We start from the raw sequence: 18,289 nt of genomic DNA on the forward strand, positions 1-18,289 counted from the left end.
TTAATTTTTTATTTATTTTATTCTTTTTTATAGGATCATAATTTATATTATACAAAATTTTGATAATAAAGATAGTATATAACAATTATAATTACAAATTTTACAAAGTCAGAATAAATAAAAACAAGTAATACAAAACAAAAATAGAGTATATCAAATAATAGAAAAAAAATCATACAAATAAGAAATAATAAAAATTCTATAAAACCAACAACATATATCATATGAACAAAAAATACAATAAAATTAAATTAAAAAATAAAAAATTTCATACACAATATAAATACAATAAAGGAAAGAATAGAAAAAAAAGAATTTATATGAACAAAAAGGAATTTATATATCATAAAAAAGTCAACAATATTTGTCATATGAATAAAAGAGCACTATACAAATAATATAAAAATATTTATCATATAAATAAAAAATATAAATAAAAAATACAATAAAAAATATAAAAATTAAAATATGAAAATGAGTACTAAAAATAATAAAAAAAATTAAAATATTCAATTTGCTAGTAATGAAAATAAAGCTGAACTATTTTAATAAAAAAAAAAAGAGTTGTAACTAAGAACTATGAAAAAGTACGAAGAACTACAAAAAAATTAAAGGATAGTTACTGATATCTTTTTTATAGACGAAAATAAAGGATAAGATTGATAAAAAAGAAATAAAATTTTCACTTAATTTTTTAAGAGTAATCAGCAACCATAAACATGAAATGTAGAAGCTATAAATTTTAGCGTTACGTGCGTTTAAAGGCAGAATCAATTCTGCCTTTAGAAAGACAAAAATTATTAAATATAAAAGTAAAACTTTTTAGAAGCTCAAATACAATTCTCTCCTCCCCAACGTATTTGTCAAATACACCCTTAGTCTTTTATCCATTTAGACCATGTGTCATTCACAAGTTGAATCTTTCACTTTAGCCACCTTAACCTACGAAACCGAGCAAAGACCACAAATTTTCTCCGTTCGCTAAAAACGTCATCTACATATAATATATTTCAATTTATGAAACCTAGCAAAGACCACAAATTTTCTCCATTCGCTAAAGACGTCATCTACATATAATATATTTCAATTTACGAAACCTAGCAAAGACCATAACACGCCGCTCTTTTAGTTATGTCAATATTTATCCACTTGATAAATAAATTATAAGGATGAAAGAAAAATTGTGTGTATTAAAATAGTATTGACTAACTTACCAAAAAAAATAGTATTGACTATTAATACGTACAATAGTATAATATGTTCAAAAATAATTTTCAATAAAATGCTTATATAAATAAGGAACTCCAAATTAGGAGAATAATTGCTTTGTTTTTTTTTTGTTATTGAATAATTGCTTTGTTTATTTCTTACTTTCTTGTTCACAGGCATTAACCTTTCAATGGCTATGCAAAAATCAACAACTAATATTAAATTTCGTCTGAATTCTCCTTTTATTGAAATTATGGGCTTACATAAGAACAATTTATTTTTTCAAATTCAGTGCAAAAAAGAATTCATATTCAATTGAAGACCCATCTCCAAAAATAATGAATACAAAAACAAAATGGGCCTGTTATTTGAAACATTCAATTGTACACTTAAGCAACAAAATATAGGCAAAAAAAATATAGCAAAACAAAATGAGAAATATTCAATTGCTAGTTAGTACTTAGTACATAGTAACTTGAATTGATACAGTGATTAGTTCGTTAGCCTTTAAACAAGTGTTGAAAATTCGAATCCCACTTCATACATGTAGTAACTCATTAGTATCTACAACTCCGATTTGCAAACAGATTCATATCTATAATTAATGATAATAATTTATTTGAAATAAATGAAAGTGAAAATTATTAGTAAAAGAGTATTTACATGTAACATGATGACATATTTACAATTTTTTTTAAATGTAGCAATAATTTTCAAATGTAATGCACAAATAATTTTAAATGAATTTTCTTCTTCATTTTACTATATAAGCTTCATATCAAAAAAAAAAGAAAAAAGTAATTTACAAATTCAATAACATTTTATTTTTCATAAAGTCATGAGATTTTTTACTTTATTTTTTTACATTGAAACTTAATTTGTCTTCTTATACAATTCGGTTTTTAAAAGGAAAAATAAAATTGACAGACAAAAAAGAGAAATAGAAACTAAAAATCTAAAACTAAATTAAGTCTTTATATTATATTTAATATAAAATGTAAAAACATAAATTATGTCTTAATATTTTTTAATTTAAGATAAATATAAAAATAAAATAAGAATATATCTTTAATTATTAAAAATATTATTAAAGTTTAGTCTTTTGTATTTTTATCTTTTAAAAATATTAAAAAATTAAATTTTATATTTTAAAATTAAATTTTTAATTCTATTTTTAATCACTAAATAATATTAAATTTTAATCTTCCAATTCCACGAGCAATCCGAAAACAAACACTACATAAATGATATTATCATATATGATGGGTTGCTCCAGAGATAGAGAGAGAGGGATTTTCATTTTCAGTTTTCACCTTTACTTTGTAAGATGTGCCCAAATTGACACTTTGGTTACTTGTCATGATTAACCTAATTGCAAAAGCCAAAAACCAAAGAAAAAGACACAAATGATTACAATGATAAAAATTAGCTTTACTATGTTTTTGAGTATGTGTGTGTCTCGTAGGTGGTGCCTGCCAAGGATTCACTACCCACATTTACAACACATTACCTTAGTCAACCTAAGCTTTTCATCATTAAAGATAACCTAAAAGAAAAAATAAATGTTATGTTTCCTAAACTCATTAACAATTTAAATTAAAGCAAGTTTTATATTAGTAGTAACTAGTAAGAATATATTCAAATTTAAAGTAATTTTTTCTTTTTATTCGAACCCTAACATTTTAGTAGTTAACCTAAACCTTAAATCTAACTTGGTTTATGCCAAAGTTGATTTAATTGAAAGATAGAGTCAACCTAGATCATGATTATGTGTCTATTAATATATAGATAAAATAACATATAGTCCTATAAGGCTAGAAATAGCAGCCAAATATATACATAGTCTTCTATTTCAAAACTACCTTAATTTCACATTAAAAACGATTTTTTAAATTAAATTATATTATTTATACTATCATTTCAATATCATTTCAATATAAGAAAAAGATAAATATATTACTTAATTACTTGATTTCATAAATTTGATAAAACTGTATTACTAATTAATATTCAATTATCTCTTCATTTGTATGTTAATGTATATATATATATATATATATATGTGTGTGTGTGTGTGTGTGTTATGAAAAATTCAACATAAATAAGAAAGAAAATTATAACCCATTTCTCTTTCTACATTTCGACCTACCATTCTCAACTAAAAAATGTAGATAGAGATAAATAAGAGGGAATATATATATATATATATATATATATATATATATATATATATATATATATATATATGTATATGTATATGCATGTGGAAAATAGTAGTACCTTATTTAATTAATTAGTTGAAATCATAATTAATGTATTACTATATATATTGCACATTTAGTTGACCATATATTTTCCTCCTCCATTTCATGTATGATGAGATAATTATTCAGGTGATTATTTGAATGAAGATGATGATTAGATTAATTTGAATGTAGGAATAATAGTTAAGATAGATGTTCATATGTATTACATTAAACAATTTTATCAAATATATTAAATTATTTAATAATAATTTTTAATTATTATTTTCACCAAAAAAATATTCTAATCGTTTTCAAGTGAGAATTCACTTTAATCACTTTGATTTCAGATACCCTCAAACCATGGTCACATTTTGAATAATTGGGAAAAAAAAAAAAAAAAAACTCTCCTAGTGAACAAAACCATAATTTATAAACCAAATATTATATTCCCTCTGATGTTAACTGTTATAATAACTGTATAAACCAAATGTATTTGAAAGCATGTATGGCTATAAAAAGAATTATAATATCAATTAACCGCACCTTTCTCTTCTTCTTTTTTTTTTTTCATAGTGGTTTATCAAGTTCCAGATCTCATTTAGGTATATATATTAGATAACATATATATATAGTTGTAATAATTTTCCAAAAAAACATCAAAATATTATCATATATATATTAGATAACATTTGAAGATTAATCATTAAAAAGAAGAAATAACCTACACTACAATACAAATAATAATTATTAACAAATCTAGAATAATGAGTAGCAACCAACAAATTAAAGGATAACTAAATTTACATTCTCAAACCCAATTAACTCTTTTAAGTAACTAATATTATAGTATTATTAGAAAAATACAACTCTTTATTTTTTTTTTTGGTAATTAAGTACTACATTTATAAATCTGAATGAACATTACAACATGTCATAAACTATTATATAATATATATCAAGCTAGCTGCATATTGATGATATGAACATATAGGTTGCAGAATCTCCAAAAAGACAAGCTAAGTAAAATTAAATTAAGAATTAAAGGGAAAAAAAAAAGAAAGTGGAAGATAGAAGAGAAGAACAATAGATATAATATATATAGTGATTCGGACCAGGAGTGCTTAATTCCCCCATGGATATGGAATTTTGATGAGGCCTTCAATTCCATTTTCATGATTTGTTGTTGATGTTTGCCACAAATTAATTAAGGAGCCTTCAACTCTAAACCCATATTAATAATATAATAATTTAATATGGATCTAGCTATAGGCTTCAACTTCTTCTTCTTCTTCCTCTCTATCTTACTGAAGTTGTGAAGATAATAAACATGTGAAGTTGTGAAGAAAAATCATGATGTTGAAAGGGCATGTTGAACACACTATTATTCCTGATGAGCTTCAACATCTCTTGAGAGAGAGAGAGAGAGAGAGAGAGAATAACCCTAGATGTAAATGTGTTTGATGGGGATCGCATATATATATATAGAGAGACAAATTTTGATTTGTGTGACATATAGTAATTATATACTATATATATAATATAAACACTATTTTATTACCACTCAAAAGAGTAATGTTACTATGCATGTATGCATGTCCTTCATCAATTCAAAGATCCTTGTAAAATTTAATTTTAATAAATATGTATTGATATATAGTAGAATGCATATATGTACATAGTTTTATATTTTTTGTAACAAAAAAATATACATATAGTTTTATATTTATTTTATGAAACATTTCATAATAATAAATAATAATTATGTCAAACACTTTTAGATCCTTAATTAGTTATTAGATTGTTACTAATTAATGATGGGATATAGGGCCTATAATCACAAAGATTTAGAAGTATAAATAAACAATAAGTATATTAGAAGGAACAAGAGAAAAGGGTACTGAAATATTGTGTTGCAAGCATTGGGGAGAGAGAGAGTTACATAGTAATCTTATATTCCCGCATGCATTCAATTTTTTCTTTAGTGTACAGTGCTGCCACTGCACGTTTCCACAAGCTAAGGTTCATAAAGGGATATAGTGAATGGTGGTGTTGAAGTTGAATATTCAACAAAATTCATTCTTTTTAATTTTCTTTTTTATTTTTATCCAAATTGCATTAGGAGTTTAGGACATTATTTGGATTCTATTATACTAGCTATTTCGGTTAAACTTAATTGAAATATCATAAAATTTTATTTTCATTTTTGAACATCAATTAAAATCTTTAATGTGTTTGGTATGTGTTTTCGCTTTTTATTTTTGTTTTCAGGATCTTTTATTTTATACTTTTGTGAAAGTAAAAAAATAATAAAAATAAAAAAATCTTTTTTTATAGAATTTTAAAAGCAGAAAATACTAAAAATATAGACTTGGTAAATTTTGATATATTTATTTTATTCTTGACTCTTTTAGTTTAATGACCAATTTTTTTTTTGGGTCTTCAAATATTTAGTATTTTAACTTTTTTTTTTTTGCCAAAGTAAAGAAATTAAAGTGTTGTCTCAAATTCAAAGGCTGTTTGTTATTCCTTGAACGGAATGGAGGGTCTTTGTCTAAGGTGATTCAAGTCTTTGGCTTTTGTTTTTTCCTTTATCTTTTGGTCGCTTGTGTCAAAAAAGTATTGTATTTTTTTGGAATACCCTTTTGGTTATGTATAAGTGCTTGCTATGTAGCATGTGGGGCTTGTTTCAATTTGCATGCTTTTTCATTCAAGACTTATATCTTTTTAGTTTTTATACTTAGTGACCTTTCTTTGTATATTCACCAACCTTGTGTTGTGATTTGTGAATATCATGTCTCCCCACATGTCAATGATCATATTGGTAGCTCTAATTCTCTTCAATTCTTAAATAAATAAATAAAAGAATGGGAAAAGCTAAGCTAAGTTCTTTCACATGTTGAGAGGGATTGTAAGTTATATTATCAATCACAATAACATTTTATATACAATTCTGTAGTTGAATACACAACGATATAACATGTATTTTATACGAATAATTAATTAAATTTAGTCATTTTTTATTATGATTTTATTGGTTGCTCGTTGCTATAAGGTAATTAGAGTTTTAATTATATTTGTTAATTATTTTTTATCATTATAATTTAATTTGGGATTTGTAAGTATAATTAATAAGTTGACTATTTTTAGTGGTTCTTTTCTTACGAAATTGTTGTCTTTATCTATTATGACCTGTTCAAACTACGTTTAATAAGGATAAAGAAGAAGAAGAAAGAGAAAAAGAAAAAGAGTGATTTTTAATAGTGGACACAACTATCTAAAATTCAAATTGAAAATTAAGGTTACAAACTACTTTAGGAATTAAATTGAGTTAAATAAAGATAACAATTATATCATATAGTCATTATTTATTTACTGTAACTTTTTTCCATACACATTATTACGCTGTTAAAGAATATTTTTTAAAAAATATTTCAAGGATCGGAATCACTTCTGTTAAATTCAAAAATAATATTGGAATTAATATAAATTTAGAGACGATTTTGAGATTCGATTACAAGTTTATGAATCACTTCGAGTATTAACTCTTATAATGTAAAATAATTGATTGCCTTATTATGATCCTAATGACAATGGAATTTTTTTAAAATAATAAATAAATTTAAAAAATATTTATAGAACATGTTAAGTTGGAGTATTATTATATATTACTCGGAAGCGGAATCTCGCTCGATCAAAAATGGATCTTGATCATGTAGCATAATGAGTACTTTGGTCTAATAATAATAAGCATCCATGGCTTAATAACATAAGATGCCATGTTTTAAGATTCGAAAAAGGGCTTCATAGATGTTCTTTAAGTATTCTTGGGATTGATGTTTTAGACTATTAGATAATATTTGATTAAAACTTTACTTTACTTTCACAACTTTACATTAATAACCGTAAGTGAGATGCTTAATTAATTTCATGAAATACTTTTTATTCAAAAAAATAGATTTAATTATTCTATTAATCTTTATAATTTTGTTAAATTTATAATTAGATTTTATTTTTTTATTTTTAATTAAATCTTTACACTACTTGTAATTTTATAATTAGGTTATTCTTAATATAAAAAATATTAGAGTTAACTAAATATTTATTCGCAAATTGAAGGTATTCATAATTAAAAAATTTAAGAAGAATTTTGACCATATTTATTTTAGAAAAAATATTCTATTAATTTTAACGCTTTTGACATGAAAATAATTTAATTATAAAATTAAAAGTAATGTAAAAGCTTAATTAAAAAGAAAAAAATATACAAACCTAATTAAAAATTTGGTAAAATTATAAAGATCAATAGAATAATTAAATAAAAAAAATATTATTTTATGAATTTAATTTTGATAATGATAATATAAATATATAATTATTGTTTAATCACACACATTCATTTTCTTTATGATTATTCACACACTTAATATAAAAAAAAATTATTTTTATTTATATGATATTACGTAATTAAATAGCCTTATAATTTTTAACTTGCATAATAAGAAGTTACTTTTATTTTTTGGAACATTGCATGTTGTAACACTCTTCATGCCATGTTGAAGACTATGTTTTCGTACTAAAAAGCAATGCTAGTAATGTACGTTTCAATACTTTCAGCAGAAACAAGAATCTAAATTTCAAGGCAGTAAAATTTTGGTCTACCAAAAATGTAATTAACACATTTTCAACTACCTATGCATATAAATTTATGAATTAGCTATGATTTAAACATTAAGTTAGTCGAACACTCAATTCATTCATCTGTTTAATAAATATAAACTCTTAAATACAACTAAAATTCACAGCGAATTAGTTCTATTATACGTATAGAAAAGGTTTTTGGCCAACACCTATACCAAATATTTATCCGAATTGATAACCAAATATTGGTCTGAAAATGGGGTTCAAAACCTTAGTAAAGGTGGTGAGTGTAACTTAAAAAAAAAAAATGGGAGTGAATGCTACTAATATGCTAAAATAGAATTATTTGATAACAAAAAAAATTAAATAAAAATATCCAGAATTTATGTTATTTAATATTTATTAATTATTGTAACAATTAATGAATATTAAATAAGATAAATTTTAGTTATTTTTTGATCTCCCTAATATTATCGATACTAAAATTAAAAGTGGGTAACACATAAGAATTCTATTTTTTTTTCATATATAGACATTGAGACGAAGAGAAAAATTAAAAAGAAATAACATCTTATCTTATACAATAATTATTTATATAAAATATTTTTATATAAAAATAATAATTAAAAATTATTAGATAATTTAATATGTTTGATTAAATTATTTAATATAATATATATTTACATTTTAACTATTATTTTTAAATAAAAATATTTTTGTATGATGAGTAGCGACATGTTATATATATATAATCCCAAAAGTAATAATCATATAAACATACATACACCTTTAATTTATTATTCATGGATAGGAGAAGGAACATGATGACCCATAGAACAGTATATCCTTTTAACTTGTCCCTCATTTTGCTAACCCTGATTCCTTCATAGTAGAGTTGATGTTTTATTCTTTTATTATGAATTATTGCACAACATAGATATACATACATATAGTAGTGCTCAGATAAAGCTAACTCATCTCTCAACTACTATTGCTGGACACATATTTTTACTTACATGACGGTTAAATATATAATTGTTTTTATTTTTATATTTATAATTTAAACTTTTAAGATAAGTAATGTATTATATAAATCAAATTTAAAATAAATCTTATCTAATCTGAGTAGCTATACAAAATATATATAAATTGGGTGGGGTGTGTCTTTTTCAATGGAAACTTGGCGTGAAAGAAAAATCTTATTCTGGCTACTTCAATTCCAAACCGATCAAGACAATATAGCCAATTAGCCATGGGGTCACTAACCAAGTACATAACAAATAATTTGTGTGCTTCACTGCTTCACATTCCGTAAATTACTTCAATGTTTTTAGATATTTAAAAAGTACATAAAAAATTTGAATGATTTGTATACTTGCAAGAACATATAATATTTTGTTTTTCAAAGATAATCATAATATATCTCTAAAATATTTATAAGTGAAGGTCATTCCTCACATATAGAGTTAATTTTTAGTGTCAATAATTAAGTCTATTCAATTTTAACATAGTATAAAAACTATGATATAATTTATATATTATATTTATCCTTATTTTTTATTATATTTATGTATTTTATAACTTTTGAAAATCAAAATTTTTCCAAACCGAAGTGATTAGTTGTTGATATTACCTTTTTCTTTTCTTTTCGGCGGGTATTTTTATAGTCAATTTCACGTAAAATTAATAAACAATAATCGTTAAATGGTTTGAATAATTTGATTAAATTTTTATTTAATAACTTTCAGTTATCAATTTTACGTGAATTTAATTGTTCCTGAATTTCCACCTTCTAAACATAGTTGTATTATTATATATGAATAGTCACATCTCTCCCCCATAGAGAAAATACGGTGAAAAAAATAGAATGCAACTGTGCCAAGAAAACAAAATCGAAAAGAGAATAGGCGAGGCTAGCTGTAAAACTAATGATGATGAAAATTCTGCAGATATAAACAAAGATCAAAGTTGAATGTGCGACTAATAATCCTATATATGATATTAAAAAGTTTTAATACCCTTTTTCTATGTTTTTTTGCGCAAAAATGGTATCTATTTTAATAATCATGTGTCTGATTGTATCTAATCTTTAGTCTCTCACAATTTTAATTCAGCATGATCGAACCAAAGATGCACAACCAATAAGAGGGTTGATACAGTGGTAGAGATTACAATTACATTATAACTTTTTACGTGAATTATGTTAGAAAAAGAATAATCTCCTTTCTAAGATAATATGTGGAAGAATTTCTAAAAATTATCAAATAATAATAATATTGTTATTCCTACCCTCTCCACTCACATTCCTCCAAGAACCTACCGACCCTTCTTCTACCTCCCATAATCCTACCAACTTCAGAGCACCATCCATAATCTGTTCATTCATTCCCAACACTTTGAATATGCAGATACGTCTTCGTTGTACATGTCAGCAACAGGTTCTGATATGTCTGTCTTTGTTATGTGCTTATAAAAGATAAAAAATAAACAATAAAAGAAGCGAGTGAAAGATTGTTTTAATGTTTCAGAATATTTATTAATTATTTCTTTTTTTATTTCTAATCTTATGGTTGTGGGGGAAGTTATTACTATAGTTAACTCACTAACTTCTTGATGATAAGAACCACCATGAAAGTTATTGTTCACAGACCTTTGCACAGTGTAAGGAAAGATGTCACAACTATTGGGGCTGGGGGGGAGAATTGCTACTTTATCCAGAGGCACAGAACACAGTTTTACTGTCAGCAATACAGCACACACAATTAAGAATGGATTCAAACTCAATAGAGTTGTCTAGAGAAACTACCATAACAGAGTGATGGTAAAATGGGTATGTTGAATAACTAATATCTCTAAAGTTAATTGCTTCCCTAGTTTTCAGGCTTTAAAATAAATTTTGGTTCTTATGTTGCCTTCAAATGCAAGACTATGAAAAGTAGTACATAACATGAGAAAGAATTTCTCACCCTTTAAAGACTGCACCATCCTCAGTTTCTTCACATCATAGACAGAATCATTTACACAGGCCATGGTGGTACGGTTGAAGTCTCAGGTTTATATATAACATTGTTCCTATGTTTGAGCCTAAAATCTCATCTACGATTTACTATGGTCAATGCATCTTTTCTGCTAGCTTAATTTCAGTGGGATCAACCATTTAGGTCAGCTAGATCCTGATATTGCATATAATAAATAAACATTACTGCTGCGATGACACTTGCCGCATTAACTTGCAGAAGTTGAATTCTTGATTGATATATTTTTTTGTACGGGTGAAAATCTAAGTTGTTTTAGTCAGGAAGCTCAGAACGCTCCCTCTTTGCCGTTTCAATCATTGTACATAAGAACTTGATAGGATTGCAATCGAAAGGATTGGCAAGGGCAGCATGTGCCAAAAATGGAAGCTTTCTCAAGGACCTCCCACTCATTCCCTGTGGACAAACCAATCTAATTAGTTAAGAGTAAAGATCAACCAGAAAAGATTTAAATTCAAGATCCCTTAGGAGTTGGTTCTACCTCACAGGCCTTGGCAGTTTCAAGAAGTTGGTTGCATAGTTGCATGGATGCAGTAACCTCATGAAAATCCGGTGCACTCGACCTATCCTTTGCACTGGCATAACTTGGAAGTGTGATGTTATCACAACCCTAAACAATTTAGCATGGTTAGCCATAGACAGATATCCATAGACAGATATGCCACAATGCCCAAACCAGAATAAAGATCACAACATTAATGCCTTTCATTCGTTCCAGAAAAGTTTCTTGGATATGACTGAGAATTTTCTGCACCTGTAAACTAGTTAAGATCCCCGTACGCATCAATTCCTGCAAGCAAGACCTTAATATTTCATATCGAGCTTGAAGTGTCGGGGGACCAATATATGCTTTAATATCAGCTCGGTCGACAAAAGCAATATCTGAAATAAAATAGATAAATCAGTGATACAAAATATGAGAAGGGGAAATTATGTGTCTCTAATGGAAATTTATTGAGTGTATCCTATGGAACTATTTTAGCAACAGAATTGGAATGATGTCCACAAAAAGGTTTTTGCGATGGTGTTTTGTGATGTTAATTTGGTATGGTGCCTCAATAATTCTGCCAATAGAAGTTCCAGCTTATTTCATACAAGTACTACTACTTATTTCCTAAAAAAATTGCTTCCATCATCCACTATGCATTCATGATAAAACGAAGTCAGTAAATTCCCAAATTAGCAAGCTACAACTTCACTTGATTCTTTTGTATAGTATACCGACATATTATGACAAGATAAACAGATCCGACCTTTCTCATTTATGGGAGATAGTTTACATAGCTTACTAGGAGAAAATATTGAAGAAATGGAAATTTGATTTAGGCTTACCAATAGCAGCAGTTATGTTGGATGTGGTTAGGATTATCACATTTGGAGACGATTTTAACTTGTCAATCTGAGTTAGTAATGCATTTACAACCTGAAATATTCATATTGAAGGATTAGTAACACATTACGCAAATACCCAAGAAAATCCAATATCTCTCAGTTGCATTTTTTTAGATGATATTTAACATTCTCACACTAAAAAAAAAAGAAAGAAAGAAAGGAATAGTGGGGAGGAAGAGGGGTATTCCTGCAGGAAGGACCAGAGAGATTGGTATACCCGAATAGAATCTGAAGGTTCTGAACCGGATATAGCAGCTTTCCTGGCCGCAGCAAGGCTTTCGACTTCATCTGCATGACCACACACTTAAACCAATGCGGATATATGACAAGCATACAGCATTAAGTTAAATTTTGTTCTGCCTCACCAATCAAAACAAATACTAGATTGCTTTCTTCCTCTACCATTTCTTGAATCTTTTGGAAAAGTTTCGCAACCTAAACAACAAGGAAACACAATTGTGCATTCAGTGAAACAATACAACGTAATTACAGTTCATCTATTAATAACCTCTGAAGTGATAACAAATTGGAAATTCATCAACTACGAAGCATTGGTACTTCTAATAACTGTTGTACATGCATACCAGCTTGCCACTTTCAGAAAACCATTTACTGAATAAAGAATGTGCATTCACTTCAATAAGCTGGCACTGTGGGAATCTGAGTACAACAATAAACTGGTGAGTTTTTGTTCATTGACACTTGTCTCATTGGAAAAATGTTGTATTAAAATTTTAACAGTGTCAATGCACCTTGAATTGAATCGAATCGATAATTTCTGAGCTAATGCTTTACATAACGAAGTCTTTCCAGTCCCAGGGGGTCCATGTAGAAGAATTATACTGTAAATATCCAAAAGAATCCAAAAATGTCAAGATATATTCATGATTCAGTCATCTCAAAAAAAAAAAACTTATATATCAACTTCATAGTTTCTTTTTCTTCTTTAATTCTATTTTTCTAGATAGAATTTATTATTATTGGTTATGAATCTATCCAATAATTTTACTTGCATTAGTAGAATTAGATTCAAATAAATAAAAGTAAACATGATTAGCTTAAAACACATCCAAAATGATATTATTTGTGCGAGTTCTATGCTATTAGCTTTTAGTTCACAGCAAGTTTTTTGCCTCCTTCCTTTGCCTGTTGAGTCCCCCCTTCTCTTTCAAGGTTTGCAAGAGTTAGCCGTAGTCCCTCAAATAGCAAGCTTTTTTTTTAAAGGAACTCTATCGAATCTTAACAAATTTACTGAGTTGTTTTACAGATGTCCCAAAACCAAAGTATGTATGTTGCAAATTTACATTCAGAATTGAAGACCATACAAACAAACAGGGCATTCCTAAGTAAACAAATATTTTCAGTGCTTACCGATTCCATGAAACAAGGAATGGATCAACACCTTTTTCAGTAAAGAGCAAAGCACTAGCTGCATAACGTAACAACCTTTGCTTTAGACCAGATTCGAATATTAAACTGCAAAAGCAATGATTGGTAGTTCAGGTAAACTGGGTTTAGAACTATGATATTCATATTTCGTCAAAATTACAAAAGATAAAAATAACAACAGTATAGAACTAGTTGAAGAAAATCATAAAATGCTATCAAGTACCAACCTTTCCCACATGCCATCAAATTCTTTTGCAGGAAGAATCCATTCATTGAAGCTGGAACTCTGGCCATCAGAGCTTATATCCTCACATGGTCCTTCCTCGCTAAGCTGACAAATCAAAATTTAGACAATATTATAAGTTGAGCTCTGCTTCAAATGAAAATACATAGGGAATAGATTTTTGGACCAAATAAATAGAAACATGTAAAATTTAAGGGAATATGTGATGTCGATGTAGAACGAAACAAAACATTTGTATAGCTTCCAACTTAGATGATTGAGTGACAAAGTTATGATAATTGGACAAAGTTATGAAACCACTTATTCATTGAATATCTTATTCAACCAACTGATATTAAATGAAATCAAGCTGTTTCACCTGAAAGACATGGACAACTGGCTTGACTTGCCAGAACAAAAGAACATTATCATTGTGCATCCCTTCATCTACAAAGGAAAAAAAGAAAAGTAAGATTTCAGCATCAGAAATCAGAATTGGAGATACAGAAAGAGATCTCTCTCTCAAATCTAAAGGAAATGATAGCTTCAAAAGCACAAGAGGCGAATTTCAATGTTCTAGTCCTTTGAATACAAAAATATTCCAGCATTTTGTCATGCTAAAACACTCAAATCACTGAGAAACCAAGTTTGCTGAATTTCAGAGTGACAACAATACCAAAAACAAAAATAAAATTCACACACGAAGCATCAAAATGATAGCAATCAAACCATTAGCTACGGTTATGAATAGCAAACTATAACTGTTTAATATTTTGAAATTACTTATTTGATACCATTTTTGAAATTGCAATTCAGCATTGGCACCTCGTCGAAAACCTCTCACAAAAACAATCAACAATTTGAGAACTTTCCAATCCAATGCTAGTCGAACAAAATATCAAACAGTTGCTAGGCTAACTATATTTAACATTATCTAAGCTTGCCGTAGCTAATACATTTAAGGTGTTAATGACAAGTTAACAACAATAACAATTACAGTAAATAAATAACTAATTTGATGTCCTAACTCCTAATAACAATAATAAAATAAATAAACAAATCAAGACAAAACAGGGTAGTACCTGTGTCACAAATACAAATTCTGTGGACGTTGTCGGCGAGAAAGGGTTCGTCCATGGGGAGAGGAATGGGGCCATCACAATAGCTCAAACTCCTCTTCTCAAGCATCCTGAAATCGAGAAAAAAGTTGTAATCTTCTCCGAATTAAACTCAAAACAAGAGCAAATTCAAGCTTAAGAAACTCAATTAAAGAAATAATTAGGGGAATTGGGGGAAATGCGTGTGCCTTTCGATAGCGGAACGAACGTCACGGATAGAAGCAGTGCTGGAAGGCTTCAAGCAGACCTCAACTGAAAGACGAAGAAAGAAAATGGTGAGAAAATGGGAAGAAGGAAAAAGCAAGGAGAAGGAATGAGAGGGAAAGTGGAAGAAGTAGGAACCAGGGAGAACGATCTTGTCGTCGGGAACGGGAATCATGGGAGAGGAAGGAACGACGCCGTTTTGATGAGTTTGAAGGTTTTGGTTTGTGGCTGTGGCTGTGACGTCATCTTCTTCTTCCATAGGAACAGTGGGAGAAGTCGCAGCAGCCATTGTTGTGTTGTGTGAAGAATGAGAAGTGAGGTTCATGAAATTGGGAACAAATGTTTCAGGAAATTGGAAATTGAAGCAATGGGCGGGAAAACGAAAACCCTCCCAATAATATATTTTATTAAAGAAAAATATAATAATAAATAAATTTAATTTTGATGCATTTTTAATGTCAAGTAATTTTACACATGTATCTAATTACTTAATATCATATTAGTGAAAATAACTATTTTTTACAATGATTATGTGAATGCTCATTCAAAAGAACGGATGTAATTACACGATTCCGTAAAACGTTATACACCGTCAATGCATCAAAATTAAACTCTAATAAATAATAAAATATGAGTTTAATTTTGATTACACTACAAGAAAAACGTTGAATACCGTCGGATTTAGCGTTATAGAGTAGAGACGACTTTACCGGCAAATACGATAATAAATTCGCCAGATACAAATTTTATCGTCGGATTCTCTTTTGTGACGGTAATAAATAGAGGGAAAAGGTAAAAAATTGGCGCTACGTTTACCGTCAGATTTACAGGGAAATAAATCCAACGGTAACCTGGATTAGTGAGACATTGCATTTTAGTCATACACGAAGATTTATCGGCGGACTTTTCCATCAATAAATCCGATGGTAATCGTGCCCTAAATTTGAACCACAAACTCTCTTCCCCCTCATCTCGAATTGCTCTTTTGCTCTACCCTCTCGTCTCCTACTCTCTCTACACCATCTCATCTCTTCATCCACATTCTCTCTGGCAGCCCCCTCCGATGACCCCCCTCGTCGTTCAGCGATTGTTCTTCGTCCCCCCGACAAAACACCGCTTCTGCCGATGTGCCGCCGAATTGTCGCTTCTCCCTCCATGTAGCACCCCCTTTCCAATTATCATTATTCAAACTCCATTATTTTCTATGTTGATTAGATTATAATATAGGATGTTAGATAGATTAGTTGTTGATTACGTCCATTAGTTTGAAGTTGTGATTAATAATGTGTTGATTGTTACTGATTTTTGTGATTAAAATGTACATATTGCTGGTTTTTGTAAAAATGGCTTAAAGAGAGAGGGGTTCTACTGGTACTCTTGGGACTTCTCAGTCGTCTCCCTCTATTCCGACTACCCCTATGACGTTATAGACAATGGGTGCACAGGATCAACCGTTCATCATGATCCCTAACCCCAACTACATGGCTCTTATTGTTGCGCCATCTCTGCAACCAGGAAGTTGTTTGTCTGCTTCATCAGAGTGGACTCCTCCACCATCTCCAGTGCTCAGCAGCGCACTATCTCGACGACCACGCCTCTAGCGATAGACACCGCGGTGCTGGAATCCTCCCGTGGATTCCTGCTATATGCCCCTCCACCACCTCCCATCGCATCGATGACGATTTGACTTGATGGGACTTCGATGTGAGTACTATTTTAAATCTTTTATATGCAAACCATTTTAGTTAGTCAATTTAATTTAGTTACAATTTTATAGTATTAGTGGATTTAGCTTGTTAATATATGTTCAATTTAGTTGGTTTTAACTGCTTATTGTGTTTGATAATTCTTGATTGTTGATGGATGTTGTTGCTTAAGTCATATAATGTCATATAGATGAAACTACTAATCTTAATTAATTGATAATTCTTTATTGTTGATGGATGTTGCTGCTTGATTCTAGATTCTTGTTTGTTGATTGTTGATAAATGTTGTTGTTTAAGTGAATTGTTGATGAATGTAATTTTTGGTGCATTATAGTTATTGATTCATGAAACTGTCGAAATTTCTAAAAAAACCTAAATATAACTGAAGATTATAGATTACTTCGAATAACTTTTTAGTAAACTACTAATATTAAGTTTTTCATTGATAGGTTTGTGCTAAATAACCATGCATGTACACAGGAGTGTACTAATGTCATCAAACTGATGTACGACCACCCATGACTAAGCTACAAGAAGATCTCAGCTGAGACCAGAGAGCGACAGTTTCAGAAGTGGGCGATAAGAACTCAACATATTCAAATCTTAGTGTTAGTTTATACCTTCTATTTTGTTCAATTATGTATTTAGTTTCAATTAACTCGTGCTAAATGTTCTTTCTGCAGGAGAAATTTATATGAGACAAGATTCACGATCTCATGATTAGTAAGATCTTCGACCATCGAATAGCTAGGCGGGTTCAGCAGATGTTGGAGGACGTACATGAGCACCACAGCCACCTCACCATTTGGCTCCACCAGTACATTAAGAAGGATCTGTGCGTTCATTGGGAGACTGATAAGGGGTTCAAGCGACGCCATCTCACCAACAGAACTAACAGAGTATTGGCCAGGTCGTTGAAGTAAAGTCAGGTTGGTAAATAACTTGTTTCATTTTGTTATTAAGTTCATTTAGTCTTAATATAATATCATTATTACTTGACTTAACATGTGGTTTCAAAATATGTAGTCTAAGTTGTTGGATGTGAGGCAACGATAGCGGAGACCTTCAAATATACTCGTATGTCGAGGGAGAATAAGGAGAGATTCGCCAATCAACAAGTCGCAGATCA

At 28.8% G+C, this 18,289-nt stretch overlaps 1 protein-coding gene across 1 annotated transcript; it reads right to left on the minus strand.

Moving 5' to 3' along the window:
* Positions 1 to 10,826: 10,826 nt before the first annotated feature.
* LOC112790442 (pachytene checkpoint protein 2 homolog) lies at positions 10,827 to 15,841 on the minus strand. Its single transcript, XM_025832852.3, has 14 exons — positions 15,593 to 15,841; positions 15,439 to 15,502; positions 15,215 to 15,321; positions 14,512 to 14,579; positions 14,137 to 14,240; positions 13,892 to 13,996; positions 13,273 to 13,362; positions 13,105 to 13,180; positions 12,886 to 12,955; positions 12,738 to 12,808; positions 12,461 to 12,551; positions 11,883 to 12,010; positions 11,610 to 11,738; positions 10,827 to 11,524 (listed from the first exon to the last, which is right to left on the minus strand). The coding sequence occupies exons 1-14, from the start codon at positions 15,777 to 15,779 to the stop codon at positions 11,384 to 11,386; spliced, it is 1,431 nt and encodes a 476-aa protein (XP_025688637.1). The 5' UTR covers positions 15,780 to 15,841; the 3' UTR covers positions 10,827 to 11,383.
* Positions 15,842 to 18,289: the final 2,448 nt, after the last annotated feature.

The sequence above is a fragment of the Arachis hypogaea genome, chromosome 3 (genome assembly GCF_003086295.3).
Source record: "Arachis hypogaea cultivar Tifrunner chromosome 3, arahy.Tifrunner.gnm2.J5K5, whole genome shotgun sequence".
NCBI classification, from domain to species: domain Eukaryota; kingdom Viridiplantae; phylum Streptophyta; class Magnoliopsida; order Fabales; family Fabaceae; genus Arachis; species Arachis hypogaea.

Coding starts and splice junctions, on each gene's coding strand:
- LOC112790442 (XM_025832852.3), bottom strand. CDS start 15,779: ATGAACCTCACTTCTCATTCTTCACACAACACAACAATGGCTGCTGCG. Junction 12,956..13,104: donor TTTCTGAAAGTGGCAAGCTG/GTATGCATGTAC, acceptor CTTGTTGTTTAG/GTTGCGAAACTTTTCCAAAA. Junction 12,011..12,460: donor CAACATAACTGCTGCTATTG/GTAAGCCTAAAT, acceptor ATTTTATTTCAG/ATATTGCTTTTGTCGACCGA.